Consider the following 20,329-nt stretch of genomic DNA (forward strand, 5'->3'; position numbering starts at 1 on the left):
TCAATCGGAACAGAACACGTCCATGTATACACCTCAATCATAATAGATGAGTCTGATGAGGCCAGACAAAGTACATTTTGTATCCAATTGAATGAGGTGGGTAATCCTGTAAATAATCCATTAAATTCAACAATATTAATCATGTAAATGCCTGTATCTGATTACATTTCCAATCGGAATGTTTAAGTACGTTCTGCGCATGTGCATTTGCATGAAAGCAAAAGTTTATAACGTTCAACACGGCAGGAGCAGATACTCGTCTAAAGGCGTCCAGCTTATGTGTCTCAGAACATGCAGTCTTCCTCTCGCCTTCTTTAATAAGGACATGTGAAGTACATTTTCCTGAGTCTAAAATCATTTTAAAGTAATTAAAAACCCAAGTACCGCTCACTGCTGCTCATCTCACTCTGACTAGACGTGATCCTTGTTGTCATGGTAACATCTAAACTAAGTGGTACTCTACGCATGTGTGTAATTTTGGATCGGATTACTTGCAGTGTGAGTGTAAATAGAGATTTTCCATTAGATTGTTGAGTAGAGTAAGCACAAAAACACCTCGGTCTTAATCAATAATCAGAAAGTATTCAATCGGATTGACAAAAGTCTTTGCAAGAAAACACAGTCATTATTTATCTATTGTAAAGCACCACTTGGACAGTATTTATTTTACCAAGGGAGATAGAGCAGTGTAGTTAATGATGTTTGTGATTTTTCACTTGTCAAAATTGGCCATATTAGTCATTTGTAGGAGTTACGCACTCCCACATCAGTAAAGATCCTGCAGCTTTTACCTTCTATGTACAAAACTGCAGAAACTACCCCACACCATAAACCTCTATGTTGAAATTGTTTAACAATTTCTTCTTTTTAGTTCATAAAATTGGTGACGTGTACTACAGTCCTAGTCGCACTTTAGGCAGAAAGATAGATTTACTAACACTTGAATGATAAGAGTATATTATCGTTTAGTAGACAGACAGATAGCTGGAAGAGCTTCCCGGCATTCTTAGCCCTTTTTGTTAATCAGCTTTTATTTTTCTAACTTTTCATTAGTTTTGTAAAATAAAGTTAACCCCTTATGTAGCCAGGGCCTGATGGCTGAGGCTATATTTTATTACCCACTTCTATAACCTTAGAATAGCTAAACCAGTTTGCATTGTAGTCACTGTATTTACTGAATAATAAGCCTTGGTATATGTAATAAGCCTGGGATGGTAACCTTCCATGCTGAAGCCTAGGACTTGATACATACTTTATGATTTGAATAAAAGTTATAGCTATGCACAGAAGAAGTTTTGTGAAGAGAAAATACATTCTTAATATTTTTGAGTGTATTTGTCAAAACCAATGGAAAAAAAAACATAAGAGCAAACTTGAAGGTGTCTATGAGAGAATGTTACATAATGAATTGTATTTACATTGAATAAGTAACTTTGTGAATACATAATTAATCATGCAATTTCATTAGAATATTATAGCAAGACGATGGTAACAGTTCTTGACTTCCAAGATCTATGAAGAGAAAAGACAGGTATGGATGTGCTATCTGTGAAAATAGCATGTCCTTTCAAGAAAGCGGGATCTGTCCTGTGGTGAATCAAATCAAGTTCTGAAGATGAGTCATTATGCACTGAGAATGATATCATTATGCAGCAGATGTGATAGGCACCTTCAGAATGATGTCTCCCTCCTGCAGGTTTCCGTCTCTGGAAGCTAGTCCACTGCTAGTCATCTCTTTGATGAAAATCTGGCTGCCCAATCGGAGACCATACTCTGTAACAAACCAATAGGAAAGACTACTCACTGTTCAGTTAACACAAACCTGATCTGAACCACAGTGACCTCAAACTCAACTGTAACAACCCGACCTGACCACAGTCCAGCCCGCCCTGAGGGAAGCGGCTTCACAGCCTAGCAAATGGCTGGCAATACAAAGCCGATCAAATTGACCCACCAGCCACAATATATCTTTCCATGCCCCAGAAATCTCCCAACACTATCTCAAATTTAGAAGAATACTAAAATAGTAAACCATTAAAATGAAGCATAACAAGCATAGCAGTTCATTATTTGACTGGTCTAAATTCACACAGGTACAATATACTTTTATTATACTTATTAATCTACTTTTATTATACAGTTGTACACAAACAGTTGGATAGCCCTGGCCAAATTACATGTTTTGCTAATTTTCTGAAGTGAAAATAAGTTCATTTATACAGGAAACAAACTTACTTACTACTGGAAAAAACTAAAACATGAAATATAAAATGTGCTATTAACATTTGTACAGACAGCCCTTTATTTATTTTTTCCCAGCATACAGCAAAGAAACAATAATTGTGCATTAAAATGTTCAGAACAGTGTTCTCTTTAGAGGATGTGTTCACCTATTTTCACTTCAACAAAATCAACAAAACGTAATTTCAGCTGGGTGCCAAAACCTTTGCATACAACCGTAAATATCCAGTCACATTAGCAGCACTTAATACCCACATTACACTGCATTTTCAACACATTTAAGCCATTTTAAAAATTGGTGGCTTTTCCCTGTAGAGTGAAAACAAAGAAACAAATTCACGAATAAGCAGTAATGCAGGTGGTAGTCAGTGTGCATTCAGTGGTCCACCCGGCAAGGCCATGTGCTGTGAGACGCTGGTGAAAAGATGAGAGGAGACAAGGCGTTATATGCGAAATCACGAGACGTGCTCTCTTCTTGGCAAACGCTCGGCTGGATCTCCATAAATAAATCAGATTAAAATATCATCATTGTTAGCTGAAAGAAAATAACAACCCACATATGAGAGAAAGGGAGAGAGCCAGAGAGAGAGAGAGAGAGAGAGAGAAAGAGAAAAAGAGATGCCAGATGACCTCATTATAAAACACCAGACACTTTTTTATGCTGCACCTGCAAAGGTATATGCGTTACTTCCACTTTCTCCACATCTGCCCTAATGTACTCCTGGTAATTTTACCACACAGTCAATTCTCAGACTCTGTGAAATGAGTGCTGGCAATTATCTACCAGACTGGAGCATTTCTCAGTTAAGAAATGCCAATTAAGAAAGAACTTCATTAGATTCTGACCAAGGCTGAACAACCTCAGGACCGGAGGCCTTCCAGTAAACTCCATCAAGCTGTTTTGACCTGTACAAAAATGCTGTGGCTAAAACTGGTCCTTATAAAGAGCTGTGCTGAGCACTGAAGAAGCGTGACACATCTAACTCACAGAATAGCTTGACAAATAGCTGCTATGTTCAATCTGGCATGTTAAGATATGTGCATACTGCAGGACATTCTTCATATGTAACATGGATTTGTTTTTTCTGTGACAGGGCGAACCACAAAAAAAAAAAAAAACACACACTGAATCACACTGAAAGTCCATTCCCATTGGGCCTCTTTAGCTCAGTTCATGTTACCAGGATGAATGGGCACAACTCAGACTTTTTGCCAAAATGTGAAATCTTATCTTTTTAAATTAAATCCAAGCTACCTTCATATTTGGTCCAAGATCAGATACATATCTGGTTTTATATCCAATCTGTTCCAATTAATGGCATATTGAAGAGCAAAGATGTGTGCAAAGAAACTTATAATGTGAACATACTGTTTCATATGTGGTACTGAAATCCACTGCAGATCTGAGGTGCCAGGGCGACCTCTGTCTGAGTAGTCAGATTGGCATTAATGCAACTTTTATGTCAATCCAACTAAATTTTAATCAAAATTTTGTACGAGTGGGAAAAGACGCCTTATGGAAATGTCATCAAAACATCTGCCCTTATGGCCAGACAGTCTTTTGTTTTGGAGGAGACAGACAAGTGCAGGTGATGTAAACAAATAAGTGTGGCACTTTCAAAAACAAAAACACAAGCAATCAAACTAACAGATACTCAAAGTTCACTTCCAGCATAGTATGAAAAAAAGAAGCAATGGAGATTCACACACATTAGGTGACTACATCCAATAAATATAACCATTTGGAGTGTGCACCTCTTGCTAAGATTCTTCTTTATGTCAGGAAAACAAAAGAAACTGAGCTTATTTCTTTGCTTTAGCAGCTTCCACAATTAAAACAAGCACAGAATTCCACCATTTTTTACTTTATACTGTAACTTTCTTTGACGTTCTTCTATTTATCTGTTGGATGAGCAAGATATGCAAGTCATGCAGTGATGAGGGTGAAGAACTGAAATGTGGACTGATTCTAAAGGCCATTAAATACTGGACATGATGTTGCACAGCATCGCTTCTGACATTTAGCATCAACACGAGCTTGCCGACTTATAGCACTGAGCAGTCTCTCAGTGTGCGCCACTCAGCATTTTGCTGTTACTAAATTAAATTAAACCCAGAACAAGACCACAGAAATCAATGGCAGGTGACATGTGGCTTGAAATGCAAACTCTTTAAGGCCCTGTTCACACATGGCATTAGCGGGTATCCTGGACAGTGATGAATGCAGTGCAATGTGTCTCGGAGACGTGCTGTGATCCAATCACTCAAAGTTTCTTCAGGAGGTGGACAGAGACAGATCTGACCACATAACATTAGTAATATCAATGCTAAAGTGCCCCAAAGTGTCCTTGACAATATCAAAAGACTGCCTTAAATCAGCTGCGTTCACACTGGAGATGAAAGCAGCTGCATGGCTAACTTTTTAGTCTTGCCTCTTGTTTGTTTACAAGCTGCTTTAGCAATCCATGCAATCTAAACCAAAGCTCTTACACATACATGAACAAGGACCCATGGGACAGTTTTGTGACAACAAACCCAACAAAAGACTGACACAGTAAATGTGCAAGGTATCCTTCTTCTCGTCACACCATTTCAAACATTTGTGGTCACTTAAAACGTATTCACAACATAAAGAAATGCCAGGTGTAAACGGCTATACATCTGGCTGTCCACTTAGGAACAGGCCACTCAAGATGGATGGTACTGCCAAATGTGGACAGGGCCTAAGATAAACAGACAAACACTAATGGTCATTATTAGCCATTTTCCCTTGTCCTTGAGCTTGAAAATTGTGAGTTTGAAAAGAGAACATAAGCTGAAATCAAACATGATGGCATTAAATGATGCTAAAAGTTTTATTCCATTAAATCAATATGTGGAGAGTGTAAAATAATGCTAATCATCGTTCACCCTGCGACTGATTCTATGTGGTGTATGACGCTACATCAATGATATGTACTATGTGTGTGTCTGGTGCACGTTGGCCTTAAACTATGCATCGGTGCAGCATAAATGAATATGAGTGAATATCTCGGTTCTCACCTTCATTGGGTCGGTTCTTTACCAGCAACACGTTGATGGGCGTGTCCAGTGGCTCCAGGTGACCCCAATCCTTCCCGCGCCCCCTGCTGGGTGATGGTGAGTGCTCCTGCAGCCGGTCTCTGCTGTGACTCCTCATCATCCTGTCATCTGAGCGTGTTTCGTATTTCCTTGAGTCAAAGCCTGGCCCAGGGTCTCTTCCGTAGCTTCCTGCGGGACTCTCCGCACCCCCACGACTGCGCTGCCTGTGGTAGTGGCTATCGGGGCTGGCACCGCGCTCCAGGGTGCGTCCCCGGCTCCCGTCCCGGCGGTAGCCCCTGTCAGGGCTGGGTGATCTCTCCAGGCTGCGGCCACGGCTTCGCTCCCGCCTCCCCGGATCATAGTCCGGCCTGCGGTAGTCCGGCTCCAAGTAGCCCATGCGGCCCTTGTCCTGGCTGCGATCACGCTCACGGGGGTAGCCCAGGCCCCCGTTTCCTCTGGGGTAGTCTGAGTCCGGGTCGCTGTGCGTGCTGCGGTTGTCCTCAGGGTAGTAGCTGGACAGATTGTAGTCCCGGCTGTCCCTGTCTGGAGATGGAGGGCGCTTGAGGACGGCAACCTTGCGAGGCCTCTTCACCGTCTGCAGGGAAACATAAGGATGAATCCAACACAAACACAACAGTAAGATTACATTTAAGCTACAAATATGTGTAAACAAATTTTTTTGCCTACTGAAAATTATGTTTTCAGCTAATCCATTTTTTAAAGATAATCTTTATTAAACATTGTCAGAAACTACATGAGCAATACTATGAGGATTTAAGCAGGCAGTCTATATGATTAAGTGATAAGTTTCCACTGCTTGTTAGCCACATTGGCCTCTTAGCTCTAGTTCAAAACTAACTCTCAGCTGATTTAAGGAAAAACTGCATACATTTAATTTCTGGCCAAATCTCTGCTTTAATAAAATCACTGCAAACAGTCAACCTTTGAAAAAGAAATGAATCAAGAGAAAACAAAAAACGCTAAAGGAGAAACATGATCATGTGGCAGAACAAAGTAGCCCTTACGCATGACAGTCACAAGCCTACTCACTATTTTGGCCACTTTCCCGCATTTTCGGAGCTGCTGCACAGCAAAGGAATGAGGCACATTCTCCATGGGGATAGTGTTGACCTGTATAACCCGGTCATTCTCACTGCCAAACGTAAGAATAACACAACTGAATTCCAAGTAAAACAAAAGGGTAATTTAATCCAACAGACTAAACAAATGCACTTATTCTATTCAGTAGTTTATTATATTATTATATTCAGCTATTAAAGTGATGAGAGGTAATGTTTGCCTTGTTTGAAAACAGAAAACAAGAAAGAGACGTACTACAGTAAGCCGTCGGCTGGGCCACCCTGCAGAACATCAGACACGATGATGGAGGTCTCACCGGTGTCCACGTTAGGGTTGTCCCTGCCCCCAGACACAGCTATCCCAAAACCCATCTTAGCATCCTAAGAGAGAAAAAGACAGAGTTATAATGAGAACAGGAAACTGCTTTCTGTTAATACTCTTCCAGTTAAAGTCGTGGATCAAAAGTAGCTGTAAAGAACAGACAGAATAGTAGTGACAGACAATGCAATGAAGAAACAGGAATGATGAGGCAGGTGGGTAGAGAGATAGCACTTGTGCTCCAGACATTAACTGGATTACTCTCCTGCCTGAGCAGCAGAGCTGCACAACAAGTTTCTTACACAATTTATATTGATATTGAAAACTGTTCGAACTGTTACAGTTAAAACTGATATTGTCTGCAAATCAAGGTTTGCACCATACAGCTAGTGAGTCTCCATATTAGTACTGTATAATTTTACCAAGCACTAAGACTGCGTGTCAAAATACCAGTGATATGGTACTGACCGAACTACTTCAATACTACAAAATATAAACAAACTCCAAATCATCAATACCAGAATTCAGTATCTAAGTAGCTGATCTGTGAGCAAATAAGTCTAATGGCACGTTATTACTGTCAGCACTTCTTAACTGTAGCTTGCTAAACTGTAGCTGGCCACACTTAAAAAGGGTCATGTTCTCAATAATATATAGAGTGAAATACAAATCTTAAATTTAAGGTGCAATTTAGCTTTACATTTTATAGAGTGTCAATAAGAGTGTCAATAAGTCACATTTTGGTCATTTTTTTTAACCCCACTGTTGCACTTTGCATGGTGTCTTCACACTAAACTGTGCTCTTGCCCGCACTCTTTCACAGCTTGACTGCAGCTGACCGCTACACCTCACCGCCTGCATAAATAGGAACCGCTGCACCTCAGGTTGATTACAGAACATAGGGCAGGAAAGATATCCCGTGTGATCCTAACCGACACTGTGGCATAAGTCACAGACACCCCAGATCGGTTACAGTGCCCATACTAACCCCTGTGCATCGTTAAAGGGTCCTACTAGGGACACGCAAGCATCACAACTTCTCCTTGGAGCGAGAAGGTAGCCAGATCCACTGAGTCCTGTTTTCTTTTACATTGCGTGGGTGACCAGGTACTTGCTTGCCATTCACCTGGGTACATGATGGCAATATTGGAAAAGATAAGCTGGTGGAGGGATTGTGATGGGCAATGTTCTGCTGAGAAACCCTGGCATTCATGTGGACATCAATTTGACACCTACTTACACATCGTTGTGAATCAAGTACACCTGTTCATAGCCATAATATTCCTGGAGGGCAGCGGCTTCTTTTGGCAGGATAACGTGCCGAGACACAATGCACACAGTGTTCAGGAACAATTTCAAGAACATGAGAGTTCAAGGTGTTGCTATAACCATCAAATTCCCCAGATCTCAGTCCGAACAAAAAAATCTGTGGGCTGCACTGGAACAACAAGTAAGATCCACAGTGGCTCCACCTCATGAAACAACAAGGCTTATAGGTTCTGCTGCTAATGTCTTGGTGTCAGATACTGGAGGGCATTTTCAGAGGTCCTGAGTCCTGAGCCTCTGTGTATCAAAGCTGTTTTGGCAGCACTTGGAGGACCAGCAGCATAATTATCAGGTGGCTTATTGGTCCATGACCATCGGCTTTCAATTGTCACACTTCTTTAACTCATAGTGCTTCAGGAAGCTTTTTAGCATGGAAGCACTCATTACATCATTGGAAAGAAAATTTAGTAGTAAAAAAAAAGTTTATTTCAGGATCTACTGATTTATCTATATCAGATCATTTTACTTTAAAATGATAAGAAGTGAAAGGTCACTAAGCAGCCACTGTGGGGCTACTGGTTTCAGTTTAGCATTGCAGAAATCTGGCTGGGCCTACAGTGTCCTCGTTTTCCACTAAGCACTGCCATCATGCCCTTGAGCAAGACTCTTTACTTCATGCTGTGGAAAGAAGACACCGTGTTCACTCAAAACATTTTCACTGGCCAATAAAATCAGAGCGGCTGGAAAACTGGTTTTGGATGAGCAAAACAGGACAGCCTACCAACACCACGATAAGTGCAGGCTATTGATTAGTCAGATAAAGAGGAGTTTAAAAGCTGCTGTGGGAAAGTGCTGTGAACACTATGAGCTTCCTGCTTTTTTCCAAACCTTGCCCACTTCAAACTGTGTCCTCGCTCTGTCCTGACCTTCATGTTCCTGAGATACAACAAAAGTCCCCTTTATCTGACATGCCCCTTACACATGTCAACACAGAGCTATTTCCTGGACATGTAAGAAATTAAGATGGCAGCAGATAGTTGCTGTGTGCATGTTTATTTGGGTGTGTAAACAGCTCTGGAGCTTTTCCCATATGGCAAGAAGACATGGGTGAAAGACAGAAAGAAAGACAGAAAGCACACAAAAAAGCTTCTAGATCCTGCCACTGGCAACGATAAGACACAGCAGCAACGGGAAAATTCCTAAATTCTCAAAAGTCTTAGAATTTAAAGACAATATTATGTAAACCTGATTTTTTTTTGGCAAATTTTGAGATAAAAGAGCTACACTATGTAAGTTTTAGTGACCTAGTGGAACTGCTGTAAACGTGCAATTGCATGCAACATCCAACGTTGGTTGGAGTATTTAAAAAAAAAAAAAAAACATGGCTCACTAGCACTACATACATATGAGTAATGGCACATGGGGTTATTTGTATTAGGCCTGATCAGTGATCATATCAATCAAATAAAGCCATGGTAACACTACATGACTTTCCCCCCCGATTTTAGCCCCAATTCTCAGTCTGGCTGAATCTGTGCTAGTTGGCTCTAGTCTGCTGATTTTTGGGTTTGTCAGAGTTGACAGTTGGAGAGAGAATCGCGTAGTGTATGAGGGGTGCAGACTCAGATTTTTGGCCTGCTGATCGTGTTTCAGACTAGTCGGAGTTTATCAAACAATCTAGTAGTGTAAACTGGTCAGTGACTCAATCTGAACGAATTCCTGCAACAGCCAATGAAAACTGAGACAGTGAAAGAAGAAAATATAGCAAGTAATCAAAGTAAAATGGCGAAAGGCCTTGCAGCATTTAATGAGCTGAGTTTAAGGCATGACCACATACGACCGAGAAAACAGCAGCAGTGAGCTGCTCCACATTTCTTTATTTGGGCCTCCTAGTAACCGGAGAATGCGTGAGAATGAGCTCTGTTCAAATCAGCAACAGCTTAAAAGTTGTGTAGTGCGTGATTCGTAATCGTTTAGTGTGTGATCCCCAATATTTCAGTCGCCTAAAAAAAATGCAAAACCCAGTCTGATGGTGTGAGATGTCCAGACTTTTTATAATCTGTTATGACTTTATTGTTACTATTTACTGATCTGTTACTGGACTGCTTCTGGAATGAGGTAGAACACAGGGCAGTCAAAGAACAACCAGAGGTCATTTGCATGTCAGATTTAAATGCACAGCCACAAAAATTCTAGGTGATTAAAAGAGTTTGGAAAAACTTTTTTTAAGGAAAAAAAGATAAAATGGAAGAAAGATGTAGAACATGGCCTTTATAAATCAGCTTATAGGTTCTGCTGCTAATGTCTTGGTGTCAGATACTGGAGGGCATTTTCAGAGGTCCTGAGTCCTGAGTCTCTGTGTATCAAAGCTGTTTTGGCAGCACTTGGAGGACCAGCAGCATAATTATCAGGTGGCTTATTGGTCCATGACCATCGGCTTTCAACTGTCACACTTCTTTAAATCAGATAAACAGCAAAATCTCACAAAGTCTTACTGACATAAGAATTGTATTCCTGCCTATAAACACTACTTCTTTCACTGTCATAGTGCTTCAGGAAGCTTTTTAGCATGGAAGCACTCATTACATCATTGTAAAGATAAAATTTAGTAGTAAAAAAAAAGTTTATTTCAGGATCTACTGATTTATCAGATTTATCAGATTATTTTACTTTAAAATGATAAGAAGTGAAAGGTCACTAAGCAGCCACTGTGGGGCTTTATAAATGGCCTTTATAAATCAGACTTTGGCATAAATAGACGTTTGGAGCAATGGTGAAGCTTGGTGTGATAAAGTGTACTATTTCCAAACTGATTTGTCTCTGGTTTGTTGTATACATTGTGCCTAAAGAGTCAGAATCCTGCAGCTGGCTTGTTTATGAATATGTCTGTGTTGTGAATGTTCAGTGGGACAAAGCCTCTCCCTGTCCATAAACACTACTACTTCTACAGTACAGCAAGTGTCACAATATTACTCTAACAGCTTTCTGTGTGCTACTGTACTACAGATAATATCTTCCTAAACATGGTTTCTGTTTTAGTTTCAGGCTCTAGCCCCATCAGTAAACCATAACAACTTACTGTCCGCATGAAGCAGTTCAAACTTATTAGTAGGCCTCAGATATGCTGTTATTTCGTACTTCATCATTAGCATCCAGACGAGCCTGAAAACGTTAAAGGGTTGTTTTGACTGGAAATGAAATACATGAAGGGTGGTCTCTGACCTTTTCACAGAACTGTACAAATGCCCATTCTCGTCGAGTTAATAAGAAGTTCTGTTACTGGAAAACAATCACTAACAGGCTTATTGGAGTGGAAAGTGATGGGAAACCAATTAAACACTATGCTGTTCTTGGCTGCAAGAAAGTGAATGTATAACTGCAGCTTTCTAAAGGATCCACACATCAGAAAGATGTTTTATCTGACATTCTTGACCATTTCAGCCCAAACGTAAGTTTCTTGTATTAATTTCAATGTGGGCTGCTAAAAGGCACAACACAAAGCAGCCAATCAGCACAGATATCATTTACATATACGAGTTTTAGAGACACAGTAACAAAATCAACCTGTTTAATTCTAAATGATGAAGAGATGTTGAATTTAGTCTTTTAACACTTTATTCTGACTGGTAAGTATTGTCATTTTGTTTTTTTTTTCATCTTTAGCATAGAGACTTGCCTGAGGTCTTAGATATGTTTTGACCAAAACATAAATGCCACAACAACTGACCCAAACATAACAACAATAATCATGTACTATGTATTTGACTTATGATATAAATTCGCATATCCACATCAGTAGAGCTGTAAGACGAAATAGTGCTAGTGAAGCGGAAGTAGTTACATACCCGCTGTAGAGTCACAGTGTACTGCTCCCACACCGTCTCCTCCATTCCTGAGCTCTAAAGAGAGAAAAATATACGTTAATATCGATACACTGTTGATTTATAAATCAGTTCACTGGCACTACAAACACATGAATAATGGCACATGGGATCATTTGCATTAGTCGTGACCAGTGATCAGGCTCTCATAACAGCATTCTGATCCTATGCTGACGGTTTCATTTTCTTTTTTCTTTTTTTAAACGGGACAGTCCAGCTGTTTCATAAGAGAAGCCTGATAGCACTGTAGCTTTGAGATAACATATGGACTGTGCTGTCTATTTAAAATTACATTTTTAAAAAACACACACAACAGTTTTTAATTTCACTAATAAAACTGACCACTGTTCAGATCCTACACTGCGTTGAGCAAAGCAATGGTCAGATGGAAGAGGAAGGGTGGTAGCATTGATAGCAGCTGATAGCAGTTTCATCATGTGTGAAAGTTAAGATTAATTTCTCTTCAAAGAGCTCACTGTGATGACAGAGAGACAGAGAGGGCTTGAACAGGTCGAAGGGTGGGCAACATGGCAAAAATACATCATGAAACTTGATGTACTCCAAAAACTCTTAAAATTTTAATTGATGTTTTTTTTATAATATGTTTAACTCAAATGAATAAAAACAGGGCAATGAAAATGACAGATTTAACTTTGTTCCTGTAGAGGACTTATTTTCACTTAGACAACAAAATATGTCATTTGACTGGGGGTGTTCAAACTTAGCTTACGACTGTACGTATCATAATGTTATTTATCAGGACGCTATAAATGTCATCATATTGCCCACCCTTATTCTGGACTGATTTCATGAAAATACATTCAACCATATTGCTGAGTGTCTCTCAAACCAAAAAGCACACACACAGATACACACACACAGCTCGAGGGTGTCACTGTTCTCAGATAAACAGACAGGCATCTGGGTCGATAGTGCTGATCACAGACCCAGCATGACCCACAAACTCCACAGTCACACCAACACCACTGCCCACAAAGGCACCAACAACAACAACACAAAGATAAGCACCACTGGACTCTCACACAAACGTTATTCCTTTTAGTCTCTACCTAAAAACACACATTTTTATATAAAGTAACATGTTTATGTAACTTGGTTCCAGTTCCCAAAATGACCCAAACCACAGACTTCAGAAAAATTTAACCCCGACCCCAGAAAGGTTTAATTAGTTATATAATGATCAGACGGCAAAACAGAGCAATACTGAGCTGCTCTATAAGGAAGGTGCTCTGTAAATAAGGGTGTTCATAACGACATTTTGGTGCTAGTGTTGGGCTCCAAGAATGTCTGTTTGCCACACAGATGGATAAAATTCCAGTCAGCGCTGTGCAACATCAATACCATGTGTTACAAAAGAATGACAAGTGAAATTAATATAAACCAAATAAATGACATTGGAAAGCACAAACACCCCATCAGAGTAAAATTATTAGTGTACAAACAAATTGGCTGTTGGCTGCATTTACAAAAAACAAGACATGTACTGTTGATAAAAGTATCAACATTACTGCAAGTAACTTAAAAACTTGTACCTTGGCTAAATAGTTTTATTGGGCATTGCACCCAGGCACCTAATTTAACAGACTTGCAGAATTTTTGTCTAATGGAAACCCTGACCAGGAGATCCTCTTAGCGCTGAAGAAAGTGTAACAGTAACTGCTGCACTGGATTGTGTCCCCAACTCAAGGAAGTAATCTTTTCAATCCAAGCACAGCTATTACTGTTCTCAGGTCAAAATAGAGTTTAGAATGTTTACAGAACATATATATTCACAGCAGGGCTCCAGACAGCAAGCCAATAAAGCCTCTTTCTTTTCTGCAGGATACTCACATGAGCATAATAAATAACATTTTGCTTACTTCTCTGTCCTCTTTCTCTTTTCTCCCTTTTTCTCTCACGCTTAAGAACACACACACACACAAACACACACACACACACACACACACACACACACACACACACACACGTCAAGAGTCAAGAGGCTTTTATTGTCATTCCATCTATTTACAAGTACACAGTGGAGTGAAATTACGTTCCTCCAGGAACAACACGATGCAACAAGGAACAAAAAGTATAAAGTGTGAACTTGCAGACGTAATGTGTAAACAAAAAATTGAACTAGAAAGAAATACGATAAATTAAACAGACATTAGACACTGTAAACAGACAGGACAGAGCAGCACTGACACAGCACTCATTCTGGACATGAGGTCGTGGAATAAGGTGCAGAGATATTAACATGCTGTGATCTGAGAGTCACGCAGTCAGATGACAGACATAAACACAGAAGTTACTGAGGGAGAAAAACCTGAGTAAAAGCAATGAAAACACGGTGTAGCAGCAATGATCCAGATAGTGCAAGTAGAGCATCAAAAGAGGTGTGTGTGTGGAGTATGTGTGGGGTGGGTTTAGCTCAGGCCTTATGAGTTTAAGAACCTGATTTCTTGAGGAATAAAGCTGTTGCAAAGTCAGGCAGTGGTGGCACGGATGCTCCAATACCTTCTGCCAGACGGCAGCAGTGAAAAAAGTCCATGTGAGGGATGGATGGAGTCGTCCACAATGCTAGTGGCTTTCCGGATACAATGTGTGGTGTAGATGTCTATGATGGAGGGGAGAGAGACCCCGATGATCTTCTCAGCTGTCCTCACTATATGCTGTAGGGTCTTGTGGTCTGAGGCGGTGCAATTCCCAAACCAAGCGATGATGCAGCTGCTCAGGATGCTCGCCACAGTCCCCCTGTAGAACATGGTGAGGATGGGAGGGGGGAGATGAGCCTTCTTCAGTCTCCGCAGAAAGTGAAGGGGCTGCTGGGCTCTCTTGGCTATGGAGCTGGTGTTGAGGGACGAGGTGAGGTTATCTGTGATGTGAACACCTCCTGACGATTTCCACAGCAGAGCCAGTGACATTCAGTGGGGGGTGGTCACCTCACACTCTTCGGAAGTCAACAACCATCTCCTTAGTTTACAGTAAACAAAAATAGCAAAAAAGCACAGTTTTGCTATTCCCAAAGTGGCCGCTGCAGCTACTTGCTGCGCTGCCGGAAGCAGAACTCACACACACCACATTCGCTCTTTTCTCTCAGCACAATTTAATTGGAGAATTCTGTCAGAAAATATTTGCCCCCTGAATTCCAAGAAAACACAACATTAGTGTTTGTAACGAGGAACGATATTTAGGCAGACGCATGTGCGGAGACAAGCGAGATTTATTATGGGCAAATCCAAAATCAGGGTCAAGACAGCCCAGGTTCAGGTATCCAACACGAAGAGCAGGAGGGACAGACATGACAAGGAACACAGAAGTCCAAACACTTAAACACATACATGCACACACACACACACTGCTCCCTCTTTTACTTTAAAATTATAAGATATATAGCATGATGATACAGTGGCAGACAACATTATATTATTATTATTAGTATTATTATTGTGATCCATTATGTCACAATATGCTTTTCTAAGAATAAAGAATACTGCAAATATTTAAAGAACACTGACCAACTGCATGTTTCATTACAAAGAGAAGAGAGCAGTAGTAGTTCTATATGTGAAATGCCAAATTCAAATCACTGTATTTGTGGTTTTTGATAGTACTTTAAAATGCAGCACTGCTGGTTCTATTCTGTCTGTTCCAACTTATAAAACCTCATCTTCAAGTATTGTTATATTACATTTTACCATACTGCTCACCACTAAGATGAGATGAAGGTGGGGAACAGCATGGAAAAGAGAGAGGGGGAGAGAGAGATACAGAGAGAGATAATAAAGATAAAGATAAGAGAGAGCAATAGACAGATAGATAGATAGATAGAGAGAGAGAGAGAGAGAGAGAGAGAGAGAGAAAGCGAGAGAGAGAGAGAGAGAGAGAGAGAGAGAGAGAGAGAGAGAGAGAGAGAGAGAGAGAGAGAGAGAGAGAGAAATGCTCTGTACAGAAATACTGCTGTACAGCTTCAATGCTCTTACTGAGTGGTTAATGAGGCTCTGCACTGGCTTTATATTAAATCATTACATGGAACAATTCAAGACACACTGATCTACAAGTGAAGAAGGTGTTTTAGAGGTTCTCAAACAACAAGCCGTTCTGAAGACCTGATCGCCATTAAACAAGTTAGCAGAGCGGCCTGCCGTTGTGTTTCTTAACCTATTGATGTGCTGTTTAAAGCCAACATTCTGACTAATATATCATGCTCTACATAACACATGACAAAGTCACGCGCCCTCACAAATAGGGCGATGTCAATCACACTTTCTCTAGATAGACAAAGCACTTCTTGTAAGTCGCTCTGGATAAGAGTGTCTGCTAAATGCTGTACATTGTCATTATTATAACTAAAGTTCACTTACTTTTCCCTTTATACTTGAAACTCCCAACTGCCTTTTACAATGTGTAGACTGAAAGAAATGGTATAAAATTACAAGACATGAGGTTTTGTTCCAACTGCTAATTATGACAGTTTTACCAAAGCTTTCAAGTGTCTCTGTATCAATTTATCAGTATTTCTAACATTCCAACATTTGCAGTAAACTGATTTGTTCATTTTCAATCAATTTACAGGGTCAATTTCAGTATTTATCATCATTTCTAACCTGTAAGGGTCTTCATCTCTCTCCACAGGTGCATTTAAACTATTTAAATCTCACAGCTTACATCTAAAGTTGGCCTTCTGTGCTTCAGATTTCTCTGCAGGTAAATATCTCTGTTCAGCTGCTCGCTCTCTCTCTCCGTCTCTCTCTCCATCTTTCTCCTGAGAACTAACCCAAAAACCCCAGCGTGCTCTGCTGCAGCTCTCAGCTCTTACTTAAAGGAAAGCGATCAGAACAAGGTCAGGACTGCGCTGTGGTCTCCAGCATGTCTCAGTGGAGAAAGCCCCCACAGGGCCCAAGAGCATAGGCAGGCGAGTGGAGCATTGAACTGTGCTGACAACCCTGTCACCCACCACCCCATCACAAATGGCCCTGCCCCGCTGCCTCCTGCAATAATGGGGAATCACAGTGCTGAATGCCTGTTGCCCATTTCACCAGCTGTACAAACTCCTATAGCCTGATCTACTAGAGTTAAAAATTGTCTTCAAAGTAATAGTCAACAAAACTAAGTATGTACTGTATGGGCGTCTGATCTACTTAAAAAAATGAAAGCATAAACTCCTTATGCACATAAATAACAACCACAAGTCACGACACAGCTTCAATGCACCTTGGCATAGATTGTGGAAGTCTCTGGAACTGTATACATTCTTCTGAAAGATCTTCTTAATTTTCATAATCATTAAACCATTCAGGCACCCTTTGAGCCCAGTGGGTGGTCCTGGGTGAGATGACTCCCATCGAGACAGAAATGTCCATCATAGGGTAAAGGTGATCAGTCAGAATCACTTTCTGTTGATGTGCAGTCTAAGGGAACAAGTGGACCCAAACCTGACAGCATAACAGAGCCACCAGTGCCTGTAGTTTCTGCAAAATCTCAAATATGCATGTGTCTTAATAATGAGGGGTTTATACACTGCACACCTACTATAACATCACTCTCTATGTAGTTGTGGAGGATCTATTTTTGCAGGCAGTATGAACATGTCCTCAGTACACTTTTCACCTGAGGAATAGCTGCTCTTCTGTTTTTGCTTATAAATCACAAGAATGCACAAACGTCACAACCACTGAATTTTTGCCCAGAATTCCCAGCACTATGATGTCTTTGTCCATAGATTTAAATGCAGAGCTCACTTTAATCACTGCTCCTATTGAAGCACTAGAGAGTTGAGCAGTCCTTGTGACTGAAGCTCCTGCCATCCATGCAATGCCCCAATAAAGAACCCTCTTTTAAAATCACTCAGATCTTCTCTTCTAGGCATCTTGATCCAAAATTGTGCTCAGCACATTCATACATGCCACATAGCATGGCTTGTTCTTTCTCTTGTGGCACAGATAGAATTTTAAAAATGTATAATGGTAAAAATATTTAATGGTTAACCAATGAATCAAATAAGAGTCACTAGGTTAATTAATTACATAAAAAATTATACGTTATATTAACAGAATATGAAGGGTTTTGTTGCAAAAGCATTAGAGATCACTTTCAAGAACTGTCATTTTTTTCATAATATAGGTTGCTGTGAGTGGGATCTCAGATATTATGTATTGCAATATCAGAAATATCAATGCTATACTAGGATTACATCTGCATCTACTACAAAACAAATAAAATAGCTACATGTAGAAGCAACCCACCAGCCTGGTCCTTTGATAGCATGTCTCTGCAGTATACACACACCAAACACTCCCCTCAACAGACAAGAGGCAATGCATGATAGGAAAAAGATGCAGCAATTACTTCTCATCCATACTGCGGATATAACACACACATACCTGACAACAGAGAACAGATACATCAAACGCTGGGGTATGTTGATACCAAACAACCTAAAAACAAAAGGCCTTAGCAACCCAAAACAAGTGCACATGCATATGTGTGCATGCACACACACTGAGGCTAGCTGTTAATTCCCATGGCCTCAGCCCCAACTGAGCTCACACCTGAGGTAAAACAAAGGCAGCACTCTGCATGGCTGCACTGGCAGAATAGCCTGAGCTGTGGGACTAAAAAGGGAGAGTAGCCAAGCTGGCCGATGCTGATGAAGCTGCACTACTCAACACGCTGCTGGAGCAGCTGTTAGCATGGACTTCAACAGCAAACATCATGCAGAACGAGATAAAGCAAGTGCAGGCCAGGCCAAAGTAAAGGCTTGATGAGGAATTATGCCTAACTTTAAAGAGGAAATCTAAATGCCTAATTCAGTGGTTAATGGATGAGATGTAAACAAAGTTATTCAGAGCAGTGATATAGAAAAACTTACCGGCTCAGATTCCAAAAAGGTAATACAAACCAGTGGTCATAATGTTGGCAACATAAACAGCCAATGTGCTATCCCAAATATTCAGTGAACCTACTAACTTTCTCTATATAAATGCTGATAATGGTAAAACAGCAGTAAATCTGGGAAAGACAATACATCTCTTTGGGTACTATTTTGCCGTACAACACCCTACATGCATCACTCAACCACTCATTTATTTTAAAAATACATTTTAGGCCAAAACCTGATCTCAAAACTATCATAAAATGCATATGATGTCATAAGCATCAGGCAATGTATCTGCAGCCATTCATTGAGGTAGCTTTTAAAGGCATTAAAGGCTTCACATAACTGGTTCCCACAACCACCACTGTGAACAATTCGGACAATGCCAAGTTCCCCTAAAACGCGCTGACTAGAATGTCTTTATTTACACTTAATTACATTTTACTTTACATTTTCTTAAGCAAAGTTAAATAAACTTTATTAACTTTATTAAAGGCAAACTTATAGCTCTTATAAAAAAGGCTTTGTGAGCAATTTTGATGTCCTATCATCATGTGGTCCTCACAAAGTACTCAAAACAAGTGTATACACACAGCTGACCATGCTAAGAATATATTGTCCACCTGAGGGACACGGAGACAGAAACACCTGCTTCCCTTTGACAGTCATGAAAATGAGCAGAGCCCAAAATTAGTTTTTAACTGTGAGAAAGAGAGTTTGAAAAGCCAAGCAGGGAGCAGATGGCCCAGCAACCACAGAGCAGAGCTTTTCCACTGTCACTCTACATAACAAGTGCAGACACAACGCAGACACACAGCCTCAGATACACACACACACGCACATGGTGTCAGAGACACAGTGCCAGTCTGTTCCCATTTAGGAACAGGGAAATATGAAAATCTACTGTCATGATTAGGGGTGAAACAATGCACTGTGAAACTGTGGAATACAAAACTATGACAATGTGCATCGTGGAGATGTGAGAATGCAGCATGGAGAATGGATGTTCTATGAATTATGCTGTCCAATGCAACTACAACACCACGTTTGTGAACAATCAGCACCCATCAACACTTCACTCCAGCACTGATCCTGCTCTAATGTCTGAAGCATTTCATTCCAGTGTAACACAACAGGTATACAGCCATCATTTGTCTTCATTCAAATGTTGGTCACAATATTGTGGGAATAATGAACTGTTCACCCAGTACTGTGCCTCGATTAAAACAAGGGCCAAGTACAACACTCCTAATCATGATGTCAATTCTAATCAAAATGATTATGGTTTGCAATATTATCACAGCGCTGTTACTGAAACTGTTTAGAAATCACTAATGCTCTAAATTTATTACATTAATATTTAAATTCTTACTGACATGACTTACAAAGGTGCTTTGTCGTCCAATAAGAAAATATATAACTAGCTGGTGCAAACCAGAGCTTGTGGTGCTCAATCTAGCTCTCAAGACCCCCCAGATGGTCTATATTTTTGCTTCATCTCAACTCCTGACACTCAAAAAGCATGGCCCCTCTCAGGAATCCCTGAAGACCAGTTTAAGAGTCACTTGGCTACAGTCTAAAGCAGGGGTGCACAAATCTGTTC

General features: G+C 40.4%; 1 protein-coding gene across 11 annotated transcripts in view; it reads right to left on the bottom strand.

Moving 5' to 3' along the window:
• The window catches only part of LOC108438364 (tight junction protein ZO-2), a 143,009-nt gene that overhangs the window by 33,496 nt on the left and 89,184 nt on the right, over positions 1–20,329 (bottom strand). For 10 of the 11 annotated variants that reach the window (XR_005129855.1, XM_037535892.1, XM_037535894.1 and 7 more), the window contains 5 exons: positions 11,811–11,864; positions 6,637–6,761; positions 6,352–6,454; positions 5,284–5,896; positions 1,670–1,773 (listed from right to left, as the gene is read on the bottom strand). Coding sequence is in view for 10 of the 11 variants with exons in the window: in XM_037535890.1 (XP_037391787.1) it covers positions 1,670–1,773; positions 5,284–5,896; positions 6,352–6,454; positions 6,637–6,761; positions 11,811–11,864 (999 nt within the window). In the remaining variant the exon portion in view is untranslated. Of the gene's footprint in view, positions 1–1,669; positions 1,774–5,283; positions 5,897–6,351; positions 6,455–6,636; positions 6,762–11,810; positions 11,865–19,805; positions 19,813–20,329 lie in introns of those variants that run through there. The other variant, XM_017716130.2, reaches the window with a different exon arrangement.

Source organism: Pygocentrus nattereri, chromosome 28 (assembly GCF_015220715.1).
Source record: "Pygocentrus nattereri isolate fPygNat1 chromosome 28, fPygNat1.pri, whole genome shotgun sequence".
Taxonomy (NCBI): domain Eukaryota; kingdom Metazoa; phylum Chordata; class Actinopteri; order Characiformes; family Serrasalmidae; genus Pygocentrus; species Pygocentrus nattereri.